Below are 23,170 nucleotides of genomic sequence, written 5' to 3' on the forward strand. Positions count from 1 at the left end.
AAATAAAAAGATACATATTTTTAAAAAAACAAAGACTAATTCAAAACAATTCTATAAAGACTGAGAGAGGTGAGGAAACCGCAGAAGAAAAGTTTGAAGCCAGCAGAGGTTAATCAGTGAGGTTTAAGAAAAGAAGCCATTTTCATAACATAGAAGTACAAGGTGAAGCAGCAAGTATTGATGTAGAAGCTGCAGCAAGTTATCCAGAAGATCTAGCTAAAATAATGAAGGTGGCTACACGAAACAGATTTTCACTGCAGATGAAACAGTCTTATATTGGAAGAAGATACCATCTAGGACCTTCATAGCAAGAGGAGAGTCAGTGCCTCAAAGGACAGCCTGACTGTTGTTGGGGGTTAATGCAGCTAATGACGTAAATTTGAAGCCAGTGCCCACTTAAACTTGCAAAAATCCTAGGGCCCTTAAGAATTATGCTAAATCTACTCTGCCTGTCTTCTATAAATGGAACAAAAAAACCTGGATGACAGCACATCTGTTTGCAACATAGTTTACTGAATATTTTAAGCCCAGTGTTGAGACCTACTGTTCAGAAAAAGGATTGCTTTCTAAATATTACTGCTCATTGACAATGCAGCTGGTCACCCAAGAGATGTATGAGATTAATGTTGTTTTCATGTCTGCTAACATATCATCTATTCTGCAGCACATGGACCAAGGAGTAATTTTAACTTTCAAGTCTTAGGTGATTCTTCTAGTGGATATGAGCAAAGTAAATTGAAAACCTTCTGGAAAGGAGTCACCATTCTAGATTTCATTAAGAACATTCATGATTCATGAGAAGAGTCAAAATATCAACATTAAACGGAATTTGGAAGAAGCTGATTCCAACCCTCATGGATGACTTTGAGGGGTTCAAGACCCCACCCAGTCCAGGAAGTAGCTGTAAATGTGGTAGAAACAGCAAGAGAGCTAGAATTACATTGGAGTCTGAAGATGGGACTGATTCTGCAATCTCATGATAAGACTTGAATGGATGAGGAGTTGCTTCTTATGGATCAGCAAGGAAAGTGGTCTCTTGAGATGGAATGTACTCCTGGTGAAGATGCCATGGAGAGTGTTGAAATGACAACAAAGGGTTTTGAATATTACATACACTTAGTTGATAAAGCAGTGGCAGGGTTTCAGAGGACTGACTCCAATTTTGAAATAAGTTCTACTGTGGGTAAAATACTACCAAACACCATCGCATGCTACAGAGAAACCATGAAAGGAAGAGTCAGTCGGGGACCCTTTCCCCCTCCCCACGTGAGAATCCGTTCTGTGGGAATCTTTCCCTCTCCACACGTGGGAGTCTGTACTTGTTCCACCTTTACTATAAAAAAAGGGGGGGAGGGAGTCCATCAATGCAGCAAATTTTATTACTGTCCTCTTTTAAGAAATGGCCACAGCTACCCCAGCCTTCAGCAACTGCCACCCTGATCAGTTGTCAGCCATCAACATTGAGGCAAGATCTTCCATCAGCAAAAAGATAATGACTCACTGAAGGCTCAAATGTTGATTTTTTTTTAGCAATAAAACATTTTTAATTAAGGTATATACATTATTTTTAGACATAATGTTATTGCACACTTCTAGACTACAGTATATTGAGAACAACTTTTATATTTATTGGGAAACAAAAAACTTGGTGTGACTCCCTTTATTGCGATATTTGCTGTATTGTGATATGCAATATTCTGATATATTCTGTTAGGAGAAACAAAAAAAACAACACCTAGTTATAGTGGAAGCCTAGAGTAAATGGGCTTCGCACAACTCCCCCTCATCTTACACTACCTTCTAACTAGCACAAGTGGGAGCTTTATAGACAAATACTGGGGATCTTCATAGACCAGCCATGGGTATGAGGCTTTGGGCACTGAGACAGCTTGAACCTCGAGGTGTGGGTAATGGGGCCTGGTTTAAGTGCATAGTAAATTGCCTCTAGTCTAGTCCCGTTCCCACATTGTTTCTGAAGCCATGGAAAATGCTACTTTTCAGTAGCATAGTGCTTGTTATCTAATCATATTTGTGGAGCTGTGGTCAGGTCTAATATTTCCTTTCAGTTTGTGGTCTTTGGTATAGTATCACCTGTTGAAAGAGAACAGTTGACAGTCAAGCATCTGGAAACAGCAGAGTGTAGCTTAAATACCTTGCCTATTCTCTGTGACATACTGGTTCTCTCATTACCTTTGTAATTTATTCATCTCTGTATTTTGCACACATTAAAATGATAACAGTCAACATTTATTAGCCACTATATTTTAGTCACTGTCCTGTGCATTTTATTCATTCAGGCCTCACATCATCCTTAGGACATAAAAACCATTATTCCTATAGAGATATTACGTGACTTGCCTAAGGTCACACAGCTAATAACAGGTAGCAAAGCTGAGATAAAAATTTCAGTAGGGAGGCACCCGGCCTGCAAGGGAGGGCAGTTGAGAAGGACCAGGCCTGCAAGTGAGGGCAGTTGGAGGCAATCAACCCTGCAGGGGAGGGCAGTTAGGGGTGACCGGGCCGGCAGAGGAGGGAAGTTGGGGGCAAACAGGCTGGCAGGGGAGCAATTAGGCATCAATCAGGCTGGCAGCAGAGTGGTTAGGGGGTGATCAGGCTGGCAGGCAGAAGCAGTTAGGGGCAATCAGGAAGGCAGGCAGGCAAGCAGTTGGGAGCCAGCAGTCCTGGATTGTGAGAGGGATAACCAACTGCCCATTTAGGCCTGATCCCATTGGGATCAGGCCTAAATGGGCAGTCGGACATCCCTCGAGGGGTCCCAGATTGAAGAGGGTACAGGCTGGGCTGAGGGACACCCCCTCTCCATGCACAAATTTTGTGCACCGGGCCTCTAGTTTGATAATAATTCTCTAATTGGCACTGGAGGTACAGTGGGGAATAAAACTGTCTTCAAGGAGATTATTAAAAGAGGGAGAAGACAGACAAAATGATACATAAAAATGTCAAGTAGCCCTACCCAGTTTCTCAGTGTTTAGAGCATTGGCCTTCGGACTCAAGGGTTGCAGGTTCGATTTCTGTCAAGAGCACGTAGCCCGGTTGCAGGCTCAGTTCCAGTGATTGGGGCGCATACAGGTGCAAGCACAACCAGTTAATGTGTCTCTCTCACATCGATGTTTCTCTCTGTCTCTCAACCACCCTTTCATTCTCTAAAAAAAAAAAATCAGTGGGAAAATATCCTCAGGTGAGGATTAACAAACAGAAAAAAGTCAAGTAGTGGTAATGCTCTGAAGAAAAATAAGGCAGAATAAAGGAATAGAGAGCAAATAGGGGAGAGTGTGCTACTTTAGATAAAGAGATCACCTCTCTGAGGAAGGCATATCTGAGCAGAGACCTGAAGGAAGTAGGATGTAGCTGAGTAAGTTGGAACATTAATCCAGTGATTTCCAGCGCATTTTCTGAAATATGCAATACCTGACTATTTAGTCAGGGGCCACTGCCCACTTTTCCCTTAGATTTTTATTGCCAAATAAAAATATGACAATGGCCAACACAACGATAGCAATCTGGTGTGAATGAATAAAAATTACACCTATTTTTTGTCAGATCAGCAAAAAATATATTTTTTGGTGTGCCGCAGAATTTTAGTGATTAGTTTATGTGCACCATGAGATGAAAAAGGTTGTAAATTGCTGCATTAATCCAAATTGATCCCACATCCAAGCGGGACAATCCATTCTCAGACTACTCCCCAGGGGCAGGATGACCCTGCCATGTGCCTTTGCCTAACTTTGGGGTCCAGAGTTCTAATGACTGATACTGCTCTCTATAATAGTCCCTAGATAGTAGGGGAAATGGCCAGTAGGAGGGTTGAGGGCACAGTTCTCCTGGGGCACTTAGGTGTTTGTGCCAAGGAAAGTGGTTCACCTTGGTGTTTCCATCCACTTACAGTGCTTTCTTCTTTCTTTTAGTTTGAAGGATGACCTCTAGGAAGAAAGTGTTGCTGAAGGTTATCATCCTGGGAGATTCAGGGTAAGTGTTTCTCCTAAATTTGACCTAACAAATTGTCTTGGATTTAAACTTCACTTCCTTGGAACCCATGCCCGCCATGCTGACATTGCCACTTCCTTCTCTAATTGCAGTGGCATTAGGGCCCTAGGTCTTCCTGCTGTTTGGGGGCACCATAGAAATTGGAATTATTCCTTGTTACGTAACCCTATGTTCTCTGATTTTTGGCATGATTTTTGGGAAAAGGGTGACTATTTGAACTTAGCTAATAATAGTTTTTCACGGAATCCCTTTTTGTCCAAGCTAGTTAGACTAGGGCAGTGGTCAGCAAACTCATTAGTCAACAGAGCCAAATATCAACAGTACGATTGAAATTTCTTTTGAGAGCTGAAAACCGACTTCTGCACATGGGCCACGAAGTTTCAATCGCACTGTACGTGCACGCCCGCACGTGGTGTTTTGTGGAAGAGCCACACTCAAGGGGCCAAAGAGCCGCATGTGGCTCGCGAGCCACAGTTTGCCAACCACTGGACTAGGGACTTCTGTGTATGTAGATTTGTTGCTATTGGCATTGTGCCTACTAGATGTGGGCTTGGGGTATGTTGTGCAGTATCCTCCTACTGCTATGCCTGTTTCAGGATTTGAAAGAGCCTGGGACTAGGGAACTGGTTTCTGATCCAAGATCTGGCATTTAGTAACTGCTAAGATTCTGTGGGAGGTTTTTTAGACTTGGCTTCTAAAGTGACTTATGAAAGCTTAGACCTTCTAATGGGTTAACTCTGAAAAGAAAGAAACATCAATTAAGCTATTAGCTGTTAAGTGTATATACATTTTTTGGGGACACCCTATATATATTTTTTAAAAGTAATAGTAATGAATACAGGTGTGCCTCCTTATCCCAATGATCACTGCCCTTCCTTTAAAAAGGCAGCAATTTTTCTGCCCTGGCTGGTTTTTAATCACCTGAGTAGCCTTTTAAAAGTTAGCATTTGGCCCTGGCCAGATCACTCAGTTGGTTAGAGCGTCATCTCAACATGCCAAGGTTGCAGGTTCTATCCCCAGTCAGGGCACATACAAGAATTCACCTCTCTCTCTCTCTCCCTCTCCCTCTCCCTCTCCCTTCCACCCCTGACCCCCCCCCCCACCCCCGCTCCCTCTCTCTCTCTCTCTCTCTCTCTCTCTTTCCCCCCTCCCCACTTCTTTCCTCTTTCTCCCTCTCCCTCCTCCCCCCCCCCCCCCCCCCCCCGCTCCTCTTCCCTTCTCTCCCACTCACACACATACACCCACTCTCCTGATGATTCTGGCGTGCTGTCAGGATTGAAAGGCACTGCTTTTAGTCCTGTGTTAATCAGACTTGCCGGAAAAGAAACACCAGGCCTTGGTTTCAAATGCTTCCTAGAACTTCTGATTCAAGTGGTCTGGGTTGGAGAATTGTGCCTTAGGCTGTGTCTGTATTTTCAGGTCATCTGCATATGAAAAGGAATGTGCTCCTTTGTGGGAAAGGAAGGTGATGTTATTGGCCGTGAGGAAGGCTTTTTGCATTATATCCAGCCTGCCTGCCTAACCTCATCAGGAGAAAAATCTTACATGGCCTCTTGTTTAACTTTCTTATTGAAAAGCATGTCTGGAAGGAGAATACTTTGAGGTAGATTCTGGTATGGTGGGATATTGGTGCTTTTTCTGTTTTAGATTTGAAACTTTGAAGCAGCTGGTTGGCTGACTGTCCTGTGTATCTCTCCAATCCAATGGCTGTCTCTTGCTATTATTTCTTGGACTGAATAACAACCATTAAATGGAGAGACACCCAAGACAGCAGAGATATTTTTGGAGTGTATTTGCTGGCATCCTTCTGGAAGGGAAAAAAAAAGTTCTACCTACTGAATTGTCTGTACCAAAACTTATAAGCAGTATCCTGGCCAGTGTGGCTTAGTTGATTGGAGCGTCATCCCATATACCAAAAGGTTGTAGGTTCGATTCCAGGTCAAGGCACGTACATAGGTTGCGGATTTGATCCCCAGTTGGGGTGTGTGCAGGAGACAGCCAATTCATGTTTCTCACATCGTTTCTTTCTCACCCTCCACCCATGGGCTCTCTCCCTTCCACTCTATAAAATCAATAAAATACATATACAGGGTGTCCCAAAAAATATATATACACTTTGAATAACTATTAATTCTAATGGGTTAACTCTGAAAAGAAAGAAACATCAATTAAGCTATTAGCTGTTAGTGTATATACATTTTTTGGGGACACCCTGTATATATCAGCTTTTAACATGTGGCCCACATTTGTATCCTGTGTTTTTATCCCAGGAGAAAATACAAACTCAAATGAGTAATGCTGGGAATTTTGCTGTCTGCCCTTTGTGAGCTCAGTTTCCCATTCTTCACACCAGCAGGTTCCTTCAAAGCTGCAAGTATCAGAATCAGCTTCGCTCCCTTCCTAGTTGACTTATACTTGTGGTTTTTCTCCAATTTCAGAGTTGGTAAGACATCACTCATGAACCAGTATGTGAACAAGAAATTCAGTAATCAGTACAAAGCCACAATAGGAGCAGACTTTCTGACAAAGGAGGTGATGGTGGATGACAGACTAGTTACAATGCAGGTAAGCACACGTCTCAACAAGCCTCTTTAGTTCATTGAATCTTAACCCTTTCTTCATGTTGAGACATTTCCCCTTCCTGTTCTTCAAATCCTATTGTTATATTCATGGATCATTTGCTACAGGTAGAATTGCCAGATAAAATACAAGACACCAAGCATGTTTCAAATATAGTGTGAGACATACTAAAAATTTAACTTGGACTTTCTGGGTTGTTTTGTTTGCTCAATTTAGCACAGGTCCCTACTTGTGTGTCCAAAATATCTAATTTTTTTCCTTTCTTACTATCCCTGCCTAGTGCTTTAGGCAGCAAAACAACAACAACAACAACAACAACGTTGTCTCCCGTCTAGGTTCTTGCAGCAGTCATTAAATAGTTTTCCTGTTTTTCTGGATTATTTTAATTTGTTTTATTGATAGCTGCCAAAGTTGTGTTTCTGTTAAGCCAATCTGTTTTGTTTGTTTGTTTCATGTATCAGCTTGATTTTTCAGGGGCTTCCCTTTCTACAGTTAGGATAAAATATAGATTCCTTATATGGGTTTTGGAAAGCCTTCACATTCTGGCTACAAAATAGTCTTCACTCCTGCCAGTTCTTCCAACTCATGTACACATGACTGTGCTTCCATTAAGGCCTCTTTGTCACATATACACCTTTACTGAAGTCTCCACCTTTTGTCCAGATGATGTCTTGAAACTTCTTCCTTCATAGAAGTTTCCTCTCCATATTATTAAAATGACATCCCTGGATGACTGAGTTTCTAGAGATAAATACATTGTGTCCTAGCAAGCACCAGATTCACTGAAATGTTTGAATGATACAAGTTAGAGGTGTAAGTTTTTACATGTGTTGATCTTCAGCTGTGACATGCTCCCAGAGAGTAAGGATTTGATAATTTCTTTTTCTTTTTTAATATTTTTTTTATTGGAGAGAGAGAGAGAGATAGAAACATCAATGATGAGAGAGAGTCATTGATCGGCTGCCTCCTGCATACCCCCTACTGGGGATTGAGCCCATAACCTGGGCCTGTGTCTTTGACCAGAATCAAACCTGGGACCCATCATTCTGCAGGCCACTCTATCCACTGAGCCAAACTAGCTGGGGCAGGATTTGATACTTTCTTGACTCACATTCAGGACACAGTTATTCTACACTGAGTGGCCAGGTTATTATGATCTCTGAACGCATAATAATCTGGCCACTCAGTGTACTTCTCTTGAGTACCTCATTTATTTGATATCAAAGATACTATAAATCGTGCACCTGATCAGTTTTCCCCTTTGCACTGGCTGATAGAAAGCTCAGGGCAAATAGATGGTTGATCTCCAGCAAAAGTCTAGAATACTTTTGGTACCCATTTGAGATACAAATACACTGAGTGGCCAGATTACTGTGCGTTCAGAGATCATAATAATCTGGCCGCTCAGTGTGGATCTTCCTTCCTCACCTCCCCCACACATGTACCTGGAGATGTTCAAAATATAACTCAGATTTAAAGAAGCCAAACTTGAGAAAAGAAAATTTCCAGATTACAGGAAAGAAGAGGGAACTGAAAATTAGTGATAAACTCAGCGGCTCCTGCTGTGGTGATTTGCACTTGTATAACAGGAACTTGAGTTGTATCAATTAGCAGATACAGGAGTTGTGACTGTACAAGGTGGGGGAGCTAGAACTGAGAATCCCCTTGGAAACCTCTGCACCCACACACTTGTCTAGGACTTTGGAAAGATGTGAAAACAGGACCAAACACCTCGACCAAAGAAAGTGGCAAAGCTTGTATGTGAAATATAGGCTTAGGGCTTTGCCTCCTTGTTGGAGAATCTCAGTCCCAGTATGCTCATATGTGTATTGAGTTTATACTCTGCACACAAATCTTTGGAAGAATTTAAAATAAATCCTATCACTGTGGGCAAAAACAAAGATGAGATTACCCTGTAGGGACACTTATAAGCCATGGACAGAAGATGAGCTCATAGCCACATGAGGAAATAATATACCACAAAAAATGTTCACAATGACTAGAGACTTCTGAAAAAGGAATAGAAACCAAATGAAAGGAGATACATTAAAAAAAATGGGGATATGGAAAACTTATAACATAGAAGTGAAAAAATAGTCATTGAAATAAACTAAATAAACAGTTAAACTGCAAATTAAAGTAGCTGAAGAAAACAGTAAACTGTAAGAACTAAGCACTGTCTCTAAAAAAAACTCAAAACTGCAGAAAACCTTAAAGCAAAGTCATAAGAGCAAGTAGAGAGAAAAGGCAGGTTACTTATAAAGGACCAACGGATGTGTTCTCAACAGCAACAGAAGGCAGAATGAAATGGAATACTTTTGGGGTGCTGGGGATAAAGTACCCCTGAAGATTTTACACACACGTGCTGCTTCCTGCACCAGGAGAAACAGACCTAGAGAACCAAGCTGTGGTATTGATAGTCTTGTGGACTGATTCAGAAGTCAGAGCCTAGCCCTTCAGGGCTGGGAGCCATTATACTAGAGCCACACACACTAGTAATCTGGGATCCTGGAGTGCTGGAGTAAACACCATCTGGAGAACCACAGGGCACTGAGTGGAGTCCAGAAAGAGTGGAACAGAGAATGTGTTCCTGAGAGGTGAACAAAAGGCCGGCCTTTGTGCTTCCCTCTCCTCCTCCCCCTTGTGCTTTTGCAGCCAATTTAAAAGACTTAAAGTAAATGAAAGCCATCGTCTTTGGACAAAGGCATCATCATCCTAGATCTTGAGGTATCCTCACATATTTTTCAGGAATTTTTAGCAGCTTACAATAAAAGATAATCCAAGTAAGAAAACAGGCAAGAAGAACAAGTGGAAATGGTGACTTCAGAGTGTTTTTCTTTTCAAAGAATTAAGGCAATCTTACACATCTGCATAGAAAAAAACTAAAGTCATGTAGTTAGTACAACTTCTGAAAATGAAATACAGTAACCAAAAGTTTAAAATTCTGAGATTTTTAGTGGCAGATAAGATGAGGCCGGAAAGGAAGAATCAATGATTCTCTCTCATCATTGATATTTCTATCTCTCTCTCCGTCTCCCTTCCTCTCTGAAATCAATAAAAATACATTTTTGAGAAAATGGACATTAAAATGGCAGTGTTAGTATTTTTTACATTAGAGTAGTAGTTGTATTTTGAATGTAGAAATGTTTCGATTAAAATATTAAAAAATTTAAAAGATCACAACCATGCAACCTTTTTCTAAGTTTGAAGTTAAATTAATTCTGGAAACTTGCTAGGAATAACTGCCCCCCCTCCCCCAACTTTTCAGCTTAAAAAAAAATTCTTACTTTGCCTTCTTTGTGTATCTGGAATTCCAGATACCCATTTGCTTCCACCCAAGAGTTCTTACATAGTTCTCCTCTTGTGATTCTATCCTAAAGAAGCAATCTGAAATATAGAAAAGGCTTTTATGTTAATGTTTATTATTAAGTTACTTATAATATGGAAAATTGGCAACAATGTTTTTGTAAAAAACAGGAATGTAGTTATTCACTGAGTTTTCCTAGTTTTTGAGCAACAGTAAAGATGTGAGCTGTTGCTGGGGTGAACACTGGTGTTCTGCGGGGCAGAGGAGTGATACGAGAGAGCTTGTAGAGTGAAGTGTGGTATAAAGTTTCAGCTACATAAAACCCTACCATGTGGGTACTTAGAATAAGACATGAGCTAGTGAAGATGTTTTCTGGGTAGGTGCCAAGTGATTGATTTTTTTCTTTTGATTATCCAAATTACATAACGATGTTATTTCTCTAAGGAAAAATATTTTATTATATTTGTCCAAGACTAGATTTAAAATTTTTCTTCCCTATTTTCTCTTTTTAGGAGTAGTTGTCTCTTTCTACTTTCCTTATTCTCCCCCACTTTAGTCTCTTTTTATGAGAAAAGGCTCACTTTGTCACCCTAAGAGATATATATTCAGTGTAGAATGTTGAAAAAACAGAAAACCGCAAAGGTGAACATCACCAGCAGTCCCTGAACTGGTTATCTACTGTCAATAGAGATCCTATTTTGCCTACTGTGTATTTACTAAATGCTTATTGTATTGGGGGCAGGCAGGATTTAGTCTCCCCACCCTGCTGAGAGGCAGATAGAATAATTAGATTTGAATTTGTCTTTTATTGCCCTTTATCCTTATATGTAAGCCATCACCACATCATCATTTGAGTGGCTGCTTCCTTTACCCAGTCGTTAGAGCTGTGTGCCGAATGAGGACTTTCATGACAGCCTCCCAACTCCATTCCCATAATCAGGGCCAACCTCTATGGCTGCTTGGACATGTCCTATTGTAGAACGGTTCTTCCCAGAGTGAGTAGTGGATGTATTGGTTAGAGTTGCCTGGGAAGGGAGTGGGTTACCAGAGTCAGGCTCCCTGCTACCAGAGGTGTGTCCAAGAGTCTGGTCGACCATGTTGTCATGTACTGATTGTGGAAGGCCATGTACATTAGAGGAAAGGATGAGGTGGACTTCTCAGACCTACCTTAACAGGAGTAACCTTTGGACTTCTGGGAATTATTATTCAACAGAAAGCTGAGATACGCTCCCTGCCCAGCACTGACATTGGTAACCAGAATAGCTCCTTCCAACATGCCATTAGCCTGGTCTACTTTTGACCAATTTGTGAGAGAGAGTGTTCAGCCTATGTAGTCGTGTTGCTTTATTGAAGCTTCTTAAAGGTTTTAATGCTGCCATTTCCAGTCTTCCAGACAGTGTTTAAGTTATGGCTCTGCTCCTGTTTGCCACTGAGCCAGTTCCCAACAGTAAACCTACTGTCTAGAATTGCACAGTATGTTTTAGGACTCCATTTGGAGAGCATTTTAGGAGGTATTGGGTTTAGAACATCATGAGCTTTGTTTACCTTGGTAGTAATAAAGAAATGTTGATCCCATAATATTGCCTTGTCCTACTTCATTGCCATTATGCATATTTACATAGTCTAACCAAGCAGTCTACCTCATTTTATATAATGAGGCTTCTCCTACCTGGAGGGGAGCTTAGTCTGTGGCCTGGGTGTAGTTGGCATGTTCTCCAAGTGTTCAGGATCACAGGGATGCAGGAGTGCCTGCCTGAGAAGGGCTTCACAGAGGAGCTCAACCATCCTTTTGCAAAATCTGATTCTGGATATAAAACTGGAGTGGCCAAATCCATACTCCATTTGGTTCGAACCCCAGGCCTTTGGGGGAGTTGGCTGGTGATCTGGACATAAAGTTGGAATTTACTTGGGTTATGACGATGATCCAAGTTTTCATGTTGTCCTAAGTGGTTTTCCTATAAACAGACTGTGGATCCAATAGTTGAAGACCCATGTCAACAGGAAGTAACTGCATGCTGCTTCGGACCGAGGCACTCTCCTAAACCAGGTGGCTGTTCCTCAGAACACTGTCATCTCTCTAGGCTGACCAGGTGGCCCTGTTAGAGATCTAGGTCAGCGAGAAATCCACCCTTGCTCTTGAACCTAGCATGGCAATGTATGATGAGAACCTTGAGCTGGTCACTAGTGTCTGGTCTTCTTTTGATTAAAAGCTAGCTTTCATCTGTTCTCTAGAATGTGTACTTGTTGTCTTTCCTTTATCTCTCTGTCAGGGTTTTTTCTTTGCTTTGATTTTTATTTGAGGTATAAATAAAACATTATAAATAAACAAGCTGTTGGGGTTTTTTTTTAGATAAACTATATGCAGTGAAATGCATAGATTTATATATACAATTTAGTGAGAAATCATCTCCCTATATTCACCCCCAGACAGTTCCCAGAATACATAAATGTTCATTTTTATAGTGTGAATTTTACTTAAATATCTACCAATGTGACTACCACCTGGATTAAGATAAAATTGTCTAGGGCCCCAGAGTTCACACTCAATGTCACCCCTTATAGACACACATACTCACGTTTACGCTATTTGTCTGGGTTGTTTTAGATACTCTGGTAGTGAAATCTGTTTCCTGAATTCTGAAGTCGCTTGTCTCTGGTTGGCTCCGTAATCCATCTCATATCCTCTGGCTTCCCTCACTCCTGGTGCTTCTACCCCAAGGAATAATGTTTTGTCTCTCACAGATCTGGGACACAGCAGGACAGGAACGGTTCCAGTCTCTTGGTGTGGCCTTCTATAGAGGTGCAGACTGCTGCGTTCTGGTATTTGACGTGACTGCCCCCAACACGTTCAAAACCCTTGATAGTTGGAGAGATGAGTTTCTCATCCAGGCCAGTCCTCGGGATCCTGAAAACTTTCCTTTCGTGGTGTTGGGAAATAAGATTGACCTTGAAAACAGACAAGTAAGTGCTAAAGATGGTGGGAATCATAAATGTGGAGGCTTATGAACCTACCCTCATGTAGGTTATGGCTATTGGATCATAGAAAAGGCCGTCTTTTAAAAGTGACAGCTAAGTTTGGGATGACAGGTGCTGTTTTCAGCTTTGATTGGTATAATGCCACATGCCTCAAGGACCAGTACCCTGTATGTCTGTGTGCCCCCATGGGGGTGGGGGGTGGAGGAAGGAATAGCTAATGAGTTACGTGCTCAGCCCTTGGAATGGGGTCTTGCTGTCTAACTTGGTAAAGGCATGCCATCTTGGCTTCCCTGTGGTGAAATAGGGACTGTGAAGTCTGCAATGGTGTTCCCTTTGAAGTCATGCCAGCAAAGCAGCAAGTCCATGCTGTGGTGCTGCCTGTACTGGCCACTCCTCATGGTCTGCCCTAGGAAACAATTTGACTTGAGGCTATGTGGTATTTTGCAATTTGGTCTTTTGGATTTAATGACAGAATTCCCCTGGCAAGTGTTACTAACTGGTTAGAGCAGTGGTCGGCAAACCGCGGCTCGCAAGCCACATGTGGCTCTTTGGCCCCTTGAGTGTTCTAATGCCACTTCTTCAAAATAGACTCGCCTAGGCCGAAAACCGACTTCTGCGCATGGGCCACGAAGTTTCAATCGTGCTGTACGTGCGCGCCCACACGTTGTATTTTGTGGAAGAGCCACACTCAAGGGACCAAAGAGCCGCATGTGGCTCACGAGCCGCGGTTTGCCAACCACTGGGTTAGAGCATCAACCTGCATACCAAAGGGCCTTTGCGGGAAGCAACCAATTGATGTGTCTCTCTCACATTGATGTTTCTCTCTCCCCCTTCCTCCCTTCCACTCTGAAAATCAATGGAAAAAAATATCCTCAGGTGAAGATTAACAAAAATAAATAAATAAAGTCAGAATTCAATTTAAAGCCTGGCTCATGCACTCTTTTTTTTCACCCTAAAGAGGCCCTGCCCTGCCTTATTTTTTTTTTTTTAATTGCTTTCAGAGAGGGAGAGGGAGAGAGAGATAGAAAGAAACATCAGTGATGAGAGAGAATCATTGATTGGCTGCCCTCTGCATGCTCCCCACCGAGAACCAAGCCTGAAACCTGGGCATGTGCCCTGACCGGGAATCATACTGCAATCTCCTGGCTCATAGGTCAACGCTCAACCACTGACCCATCCCAGCCAGGCTGCATTTTTAATTTGAAAGTATTTCCTCTCCTATGAGAGACACGTGTTTGTAAGGGACCATGTGAATTTGAAGGGTTCTGTGCTAAGCCCAGAATTGCTCTAGTATTTTCACGTGAGAGTGTGAGCTACCTTTAGACCAGGATGTGAGAGCCAAGAGTGTTGTTGAGCGCTGCAGAATTCTTTGGCACTTTGGTGTGTGGCACAGGTGACGTAACATTAGCAGTAATGGGGAAGGGACTGCAAACCTTAAGACCAAGCTGTTAGGCATTTCCTGTGCTGGGACCTCTGAAGCCCCAGGAGAGACGATTCATTTCTTCCTGGGCTGGCTTCTTATTCCCTTCACAAGTTGCTTTTATGTGTAGCAAAGGGTCAAAAGCCATGGGTTGTAGACAGAGAACGGGCTTTGAGTTTGAATTCTAGCTATACAATGCATAGCCAGCAGGTCTCTCTCCATCCCCTACCCACTGCACATCCTCATGCCTGAAGCCTGTTTCCTCACCTGTGCTACCTGTAGACTAGGGACGAGAATCCTCCCTGGGTAGGATTGAGTCAGTGCTAGCTGCTTCTAATGAGCACACATACCCCTGCTTCCTCTTCCAGGTGGCCACGAAACGAGCACAGGCCTGGTGCTACAGCAAAAACAACATTCCCTACTTCGAGACCAGTGCCAAGGAGGCCATCAACGTGGAGCAGGCATTCCAGACGATTGCACGGAATGCACTTAAACAGGTGGGTCTCTGGCAGCTGTCTGGCTCCCTGTGGTGATGACTGGCCATTGATCCAGATCCTGTCTGGCTTCCTTAATCTTCTTTCCTAGCCGACTCTCTTTTCCATGTAGCCAGGAAATGTTTATCTGGGAAGTAATGGCACATTCTGCTAAAGCTTCTAGAAATGCCACTTGTTCATGAATAACCTGAATGATGCAGGGCAGTGAGGACTTCAACTGAGGCTACTCTTGTTTGGCTGGGCATGTTCTCATTTTCTTCACATGCTAAGGAGATCAGGCCACTTGGAGGCCCCTGGTGGGATTACTCCTTCAGTTTATGGAAGGGATAAACTTGAATTTGAATCCCAGCTCTGTTCCCCATCATTAATTCTAGTTGATCATTTATGAGCTTCCATCTCCTCATCTCTAAAATGAGAATAGCAGGTTTGCACAATGGTTATACTGATTAAATGAGATGGGCTTACTTTTGTCATCAGAAAGGTTAACCAGAAGCTCTAGGAATTGTATTCCTTGAGTAAAATTTTCCTGCATTTTCTTTCTTGTGTTATTCACTCAACTATTCACTGATAAAATGGTATGTGTTGTCATGGGGGAGTTGAAGGTTTTTTTATTTTAGCAGCTTCATTAGGGCCAGTAAGGCAAGTCATGAAGCATTGTCAGTCATGTGTGGTAGTCAGGCACTGATTGAGGGGGTGTCAGAGGTGAGGTGCACATCGGGCATGCAGAGAACATCTGAGGGAGCACGTAGTGGTTGTAAAGGGCCAGCGGGTTCTGCTTGCTCCAGGAAACTATAGATGGCAGCGGGTCTTAACGGGATAGGGCATCTGGACCTGTGAGCAGGGAGAAATTTGGAATGAGTTGTTCCAAAGACTAGGGGCTGCATTGAGTGTTCCATAATGAAAAGGGACAGCCCCCTCCAACGAAGAATTGGTCCACCCAAAATGCCAGGAGACCCACTGAGAAACACTGATACAGCGGGAAGGACCTGACCAGGATGCAGGCTGCCTTTTTGTCTCCCTTTCCCCTGCCTTTAACCCACTCTCACACTTAGATTAATCACCTATTGTGTTTTTCCTGATTGCATGCAAAACTAAATATGTATGAGAAATTGTTTTCCACCAGTTCCCTGTTGACTACCATCACTGTTGGAGTTTTTCTCTTTGAATATTGCTGTCTCTATAGCCTTACTATAATGCTTGTATTCTATAAACTAGCCTCTCAGGAGTGAGATTGTTAAATTTAAGAGATGATATCATTTAAGAGATGATTGGTATCATTTAAGAGATGATACCAGATTGCTTTCCCCAGGGTTAGTAATACTTTAGTTCCTACTAGCAATGCAAGTTTTCTTTTACCTCCTTGACAGCAGGTGGTAGGCATCATCTGTAACTCTGCTGACACTCTGCCAGTCTTTGGGTTTTACAGGTAGCCAGTACAGCACTTACCTGGATACCTGTCCGTTCTCATGAGCTCTTTGTGAACTGAAATTAACTTTACCTGTATTGGAAGTAATTTTTCCCCCAACTCTGCTGTTTTTATATACTATATATAAAGTATAGTGTATGTATATAGATATGTATAGATATATACATCTCCTTTAGCCATAAGAAAAAAGTAATTTTTTAGTTAGGTATGTCATTTTAAATTTCTGGGTTTCCTATGTCTAGCTCACGTGTTTTCTTATTCAGGTGGAATTTATTTTGGCTTATGGCAAGAAACAGGGACTCACCTTTTTCTTTCAGAGGGATAGCCAGTTATCTCAAATATTAGTAGGTAGTTGTTAAATAAACTATTTTCACCACTGGGTTGAAAAATTACCTGTTATATTAAATGTTCATATATATATTGGGATCTATTTCTGGTCTTCCCAGTCTGTTCTGGTAAGTTATTTGTTCTTGCCTGGACCAACTTGATTTGACTACCATTATAGTATGATCTGACCAAGTCTCCCCTCACAGTCCTGTTTATGTGCTGTTGTTTTTACTGGCAATTTTGGTACATTTTCCATTTAGACTAAGACTAAGAATTTTATTTTAGTTCCACCTTTTTCTTTCCTCACCCTTCCCGAAAATAAAACCTTACTGAGATTCTGATTGGAATTACATTATAGCTGTTGTATTAGTATCTTCTGGGGGCTATAACAAAATACAGACTGGGTAACTTAAACAACAAAATTTTATTTTCTCTCAATTCTGGAGGCCAAAAGACCATAATTAAGGTGCCAGAAAATTCTTTTTCTCTTCCTTTCTTGCAGACTGTCACCATCTCCCTTTGTCCTCACTTGGCCTTCCCTGTGTGAAAATGCAGAGGGGTGGGAATAGTGGAGAGAGACAGAGAGAACTCTGATGTCTCTTATAAAGGGCACATTATCTTGTCAGATCAGGGCCCCACCCTTAGGATTTCACTTTAACCTTAATTACTTTCTTTTAATCCAAATACGATCACATTGGGTGTTAGAACTTCAACATATTCATTTTGGAGGGATACAAACATTCAGTCCATAACAGCTATTATTTTAGGCCTTGTGTTATATCCTTCAGTAAGATTGTCTAATTTTTCAGATCCTTTGCCTTTCATTATTAAATGTATTCCCATGTACTGGTGGGAATGTAAAATGGTGCAGCCACTTTGGAAAACCATTCCTGAAAAAGTTAAATGTAAGATAACCATATGATCCAACAATTCCACTCCTAAGTATATACCCAAGAGAAATGAAAACAGGTTTACACAAAAACGTGTACACAGATGACGTTATTTATAATAGTCAAAGCGTGGAAACAGCCCAAACAAACGTCCATTGCATGAAAGGTACAAAATAGGCAAATCTGTTAAGACAGAAAGTAGATAGGTGGTTGGCAAGGGTTAGGAATGTCAGATGGAGACAGGGCGCTTGCGCGCGCTCTCTCTCTCTCTCTCTCTCTCTCTCTCTCTCTCTCTCTCTCTCTCTCTTTTACTTTAGCTATTGCGAATGGAGTAATTTTTCCAAGGGAACTTTTAATGAATAGAAACATCCCTGCTTCAATCTCTAGATCCTAGAACAGTTCCTGGCACACTGGTACTCAGTGCTTAAGTGACAAATTGTTTTCCTACACCAGGAAGTAGAAACCTGCTCCTCATTGGAAAAAATGTTATTCAGCAAAAGTCCCACTAAACTGTCACAGTCCCTTCTTACCACAGATGGTGATAAAATTCATCCACAGCTGCTTTCTAAACATGCAGCATTTGGAAACATAACTCTCCTAAACCTTTGGGGATAAAAGAAAAGAGACCCCAAGTCCAGAAAAATGAGTGGCAAATAGAGAACTGGAGGAATGTTTGGAACCGAGAGCAGCTAGCACTTGGGTTTAGCTCACTGTTGCCTGTGGCGTTGCCCAAGTCCAGGCATCTTCTTTGTGTTGGTGACTGTGGACCACACTAAAGCACCTGTGAGCTGGCTGTGGTCTCCAAGCCACCAGATTGTGATCTGATGCAGGCCTTCTGTCCTCAGTGCCCAGTGTCAATTGCTGCTGTTCCTGTGAATTTCTCTCTTCTCATTGTCCTGGAACTATCACAAAACCTTTCTTCCTCTTGCTCAGCTTTTGAGGGTTGGGTGCCTTCTGCCAGAGACCTCCCTTCACTGCTAGGTCTGTCCCCACTCTCTACCCGCTGTGCCTAGGTGGAAATATGCCACAGGGATTCCCCAGTGCCCTGAGTAACAAACCTTTCTGTCTCTCTCTTTACCCAGGAAACGGAGGTGGAACTGTACAATGAATTTCCTGAACCCATCAAACTGGACAAGAACGACCGAGCCAAAGCCTCGGCAGAAAGCTGCAGTTGCTGAATGGGCAGTCCGAGCAGAGCACAGAGCCCTTCACAAACCAAGAACACACTTAGGCCTTCCAACACAAACTCCCCTCTCCTCTTTCAAACAAAACATATACAGCAATCTCATATCCAGCTGCCAAAAGAAATCCCACCAAACACACTCACCCCCTCCATAACACACACACACACACACACACACACACACACACACACACACACACGAGGCACAGCAGACAGACTCCAGCAGCCCAGGCCTGTGGTGGCTCCATCAGGGTCTGCCCCACACACTGCATCCGCCCTCATGTGGCAACAGGATGGGCCAGCTGTAGAAATTGTTCTGGTGTAGAGTCGAATCAGAAGCCTATTCTTTTTGTCCACCAGGGAGAGAGAACTGTTTACAGTTAATCTGTGTCTAATTAGTTATCTTGATTTTTTTTAAAAAAACGGTCTTGTGATCTTTTTACCCCTCCCCTCCCCCCTCTGTGAAGGCTATCACTTGGGAAGGCTGGTGCCCCATGCTTCATTACAGGCTCACACCCAGTCTGATCAGGCTGAGTTTTGTATGTATCTGTTAATGCTTGTTACTTTTAACTAATCAGATCTTTTTACAGTATCCATTTATTATGTAATGCTTCTTAGAAAAGAATCTTATAGTACATGTTAATATATGCAACCAATTAAAAATATATAAATTAGTGTAAGAAATTCTTGGATTATGTGTTTAAGTCCTGTAATGCAGGCATGTAAGATGGAGGGTTGAACCCTGTCTGGATTGCAGATTGTTAGCAACTCAGAATTCAGAAATCCAGCTAGAGGCAGTATTCTGTACAGTAGGCACAAGAATTATGTACGCCTTTTATCAAAGACTTAAGAGCCAAAAAGCTTTTCATCTCTCCAGGGGGAAACCTATCTAGTTCCCTTCTGTATCTAAATTTTCCAAAAGGTTGATTTGCATAATACAGTGGTGTGTGCAGTGGATAAATGACTGTTGTTAAAATTCTCATTCTTTTTTTCCCCCCCTGCTCCACACTTTGAAACTTCCCATTAGATCACCATCCTGCTTATATGAGGAAAAGGAAAATCCTAACAGATCTGTCCTAGTGATTTTACCTTTGTTCTAGAAGGCACTCCTTTCAGGGTTGTGGCATCCTTAGGTTAGCAAACCTTTTTCTCCTTTTCCCCACCGACTCCCCAATATTGCCCGTTATTGCTTAACCTGTTTCTTTGGTATGGAACCCTGGCAGTTTTGCGCCCTCCCTAGGATCTGCCCCTGCATTGTAGCTTGCTTAATGAAGCACTTCCGTTTTTTCCAAAGGTCTACATTTTAGGGTGTGGGCCGAGTTCTTCTGTAAAGAGATGAACGTGATGCCAATAAAATGTAACAAGAGCAAAGTCATCTGCCTTTTCCCTGTCTTTTTTCCTTCTTCTAGACCATTGGCTCAGTAGACACCATGCTAGCTAGTCATAACCAATGCTTTTTTAAGCAGAAGAGCCCTCCATAACCAGGTACATGTGGCTCTTTGAGACAGAAAGGCCTTATATCCAGTCCTGCAGTACCTATCCCTAGTTTGTTTGTTTTTTTGTTTTGTCTTTTTAATCATGGTATTGGGGGGAAGGGGGGCCTGAATGGAAAACATATTGGCCCTTTAGAGGAGCAGCCACAAACTGCTGGTGACCCGTGGACCAGGCACAGCCTGAGTGTAACTTAGCCTTTGTGTTGTATTGTGTTTTGTTTTTTAATTGGTGTACTTACTGGTCCTTAGATATTACATAGTTCTGGATTTCTGATTTTTCATAGATTTGGCAGTAGGGGCCCTGTATTCCAGCATATGTAAGCCACCAACTGCAACTGAAGAGAGGCCACCTAGAACCAGTTTTATAAAGTACAGCGTTTTGGTCAGTGGGTGAGTGTAGATTTTGCAGAATTGCCCTGTTTACATAGCTCTTGGATTCTACTTTGGTGTAGAATTTTGTATTCTCAGGCTCCTCGGTTGGTTTCTTGTACCTGCATTTGGTTCATACTTCATGAATTAAAAATAGCATTCTTAGGAGCTCACCATTACAATTCCATCATGGCTAAGGGTTTGTGGCTTAAATCTTCTCTGGTCCCACTCCCTGAGCTGGGCCTAACTGGTGTTCTGTTTGGCTTCTAGAGAAACAGAGTCCTCTCCAACTTGGGGCTATGGTATATGGACCTGGTGTGATGCTCAGCTCTACAAACCAGGCTACTGTTCCTCTACCTGTTCCTCTAGTCTTAACCTTGAACATGACATGAAAATGGAACTTGACTTCTGATCTTGACCATCATTCTAAAACTGATCATTCTAACATTAACCTACTTTACCTTGAAATAAGCTTGAATGTAACCTTGCAGGTGGCCCTGATCCCATTAATAGTTCACCCTAATTTTAATCTTGATCATAAACTGACCTTGACTCTGATCTTCACCCTCATCTTGTTACTGATGGCCATCCTATAAACATGGTCCCCTTGAAATGACATTGAAACTGACCCTTGCTCAGCCAGTATGGCTCAATGGTTGAGCAAATACCTGTGAGCCAGGAAGTCACGGTTCAGTTCCTGGTCAGGGCATATGCCCGGGTTGTGGGCTCGATCCCTGAGGGGGGGCATGCAGGAGGCAGCCGATCAATAATTCTCTCTCATCATTGATGTTTCTATCTCTCCCTCTCCCTTCCTCTCTGAAATCAATAAAAATATATTAAAAACAAGAAACGGACCCTAATCAATCCTGACTTTGAAGTTAATATTCAACTCTGCTTACACTCCAACCTGGGACTAATCAGTCTAATATCCCATCAGCCCAATGTCTGGCTGACCTTGACTTTATCGTTTATACCTAAATTGTACACATACACACTGCTCATCTAAATTTGGTTCATCTACAGTAAGAAGCAATGGCTACAACTGAAGTTGGCACTAATACACTGTCTTTTTCCATATTCCTACTTAGATTCACCATAAATGTGCTTTTGAGAGAAACAAGTCCATTTGCTTCACCAAGCAGTAAGGATTCTTTTCGGTTATACTGAGGTTCATTTGAATTTGCTCTGCCGCCCAGAAAGAATGTGAATTGAGATGAATGTGTGTTGCTATATTTACATTCATCTGTTTGCTCTAACAGTAAGTCACTTTTTAATATATTTTTATTGATTTCAGAGAAGAAGGAGAGAGAGAAACATCAATGATAAAAATCATCGATTGGCTGCCTCCTGCATGCATGTGCACTCGCGCGCGTGCACACACACCCGGGATCTAGCCTGCAACCCAGGCATTTGCCTTGACTGGGAATTGAACTGTGACCTCCTGGTTCATAGGGCGACACTCAACCCCTGAGCCACACAGGCCCGGCAGCAATAAGTTACTTTTGAGAAGAATGGGAATGAATTTGTTGCACTAACACGAACTCATTTCAATACTTCTGCTTGGGTTAATCCAAATTCACTCTCACAGTATGGATGTGAAATACTGCTGTGCTTACCTTCATCTCAGTTTATTCCAACAAGCTATGGATTTGATTATGCGAAGTTGTCCTTAAAATTGACCCTTATTCTGACTACATCAAAATAAAAAGCTTCTACACAGCAAAAGAAACCATCAACAAAACGAAAAGGGGGCCCACTGTATGGGAGAACATACTTGGCAATGATACATCTGAAAAAGGGTTAATATCCAAAAAATATAAGAAATTCATACAACTTAACAAAAGATAAGCAATCCAATTAAAAAATGGGTAAAGGACCTAATAGACATTTCTCCAAAGTGGACATACAAATGGCCAAGGGACGTGAAAAAAATGCTCAAAGTCACTGATCATCAGAGAGATGTAAAAACGACAATGAGGTACCACCTCACACCTCTCAGAATGGCTACCATCAACAAATGACAAGTGTTGGTGAGGATGTGGAGAAAAGGGAACCCCCAGTACACTTGCTGGTGGTGCAACCATTATGGAAAACAGTATGGAGTTTCCTCAAAACGTTAAATATGGAACTAGCATTTGACCCAGTGATCCCACTTCTAGGAATATATCCTAAGAAACCCAAAACACCAATCAGAAAGAATGTATGCACCCCTATGTTCCTAGCAACACAATTTACAATAGCTAAGATCTGGAAATAGGCCAAGTGCCCATCAATAGATGTGTATAAAAATCTGTGGTACGTATATGCCGTGGAATACTATGCAGCAATAAAAAAGAATCTCTTACCTTTTCAGATGTCATGGATGGACCTGGAGAGTATCATGCTAAGTGAAATAAGTCAGAAAAAGACAAGTATCACATGATCTCACTTAGATGTGGAATCTAGTAACAAATTGATGAACGGACTGGATCCAAAGACATGGAAGCGTGGAATAGAGTGTGGAATCTCAGAGGGAAGGCGGGGTAGGGTGGGTGGATAGGAGGTAATCAACCAAAGACCTTTATGCATATATGCATAACCCATGGACACAGACAATAGGGTGGTGAAGGCCTGGGGTGGGAGTGGCCAGGAGGGGGTCCATGGCAGGGGCGGGGGGAGGGACATGTGTAATACTTTCAACAATAATGAATTCTAAAATAAATT

The 23,170-nt window shown here is 42.1% G+C and overlaps 1 protein-coding gene across 1 annotated transcript in view; it reads left to right on the forward strand.

Annotated features, from left to right (window-relative positions):
- Positions 1-22,826, forward strand: part of RAB7A (RAB7A, member RAS oncogene family) — a 45,628-nt gene extending 22,802 nt beyond the window's left edge. Inside the window, exons 2-6 of the mRNA XM_079783584.1 lie at positions 3,924-3,984; positions 6,441-6,567; positions 12,632-12,850; positions 14,654-14,782; positions 18,505-22,826. Coding sequence (XP_079639710.1) covers positions 3,932-3,984; positions 6,441-6,567; positions 12,632-12,850; positions 14,654-14,782; positions 18,505-18,600 — 624 coding nt within the window. The 5' untranslated portion in view covers positions 3,924-3,931 and the 3' untranslated portion in view covers positions 18,601-22,826. The remainder of the gene's footprint in view (positions 1-3,923; positions 3,985-6,440; positions 6,568-12,631; positions 12,851-14,653; positions 14,783-18,504) is intronic.
- The last annotated feature ends 344 nt before the right edge of the window (positions 22,827-23,170 follow it).

The sequence above is a fragment of the Cnephaeus nilssonii genome, assembly GCF_951640355.1.
Source record: "Cnephaeus nilssonii genome assembly, chromosome: 11".
NCBI classification, from domain to species: Eukaryota; Metazoa; Chordata; class Mammalia; order Chiroptera; family Vespertilionidae; genus Cnephaeus; species Cnephaeus nilssonii.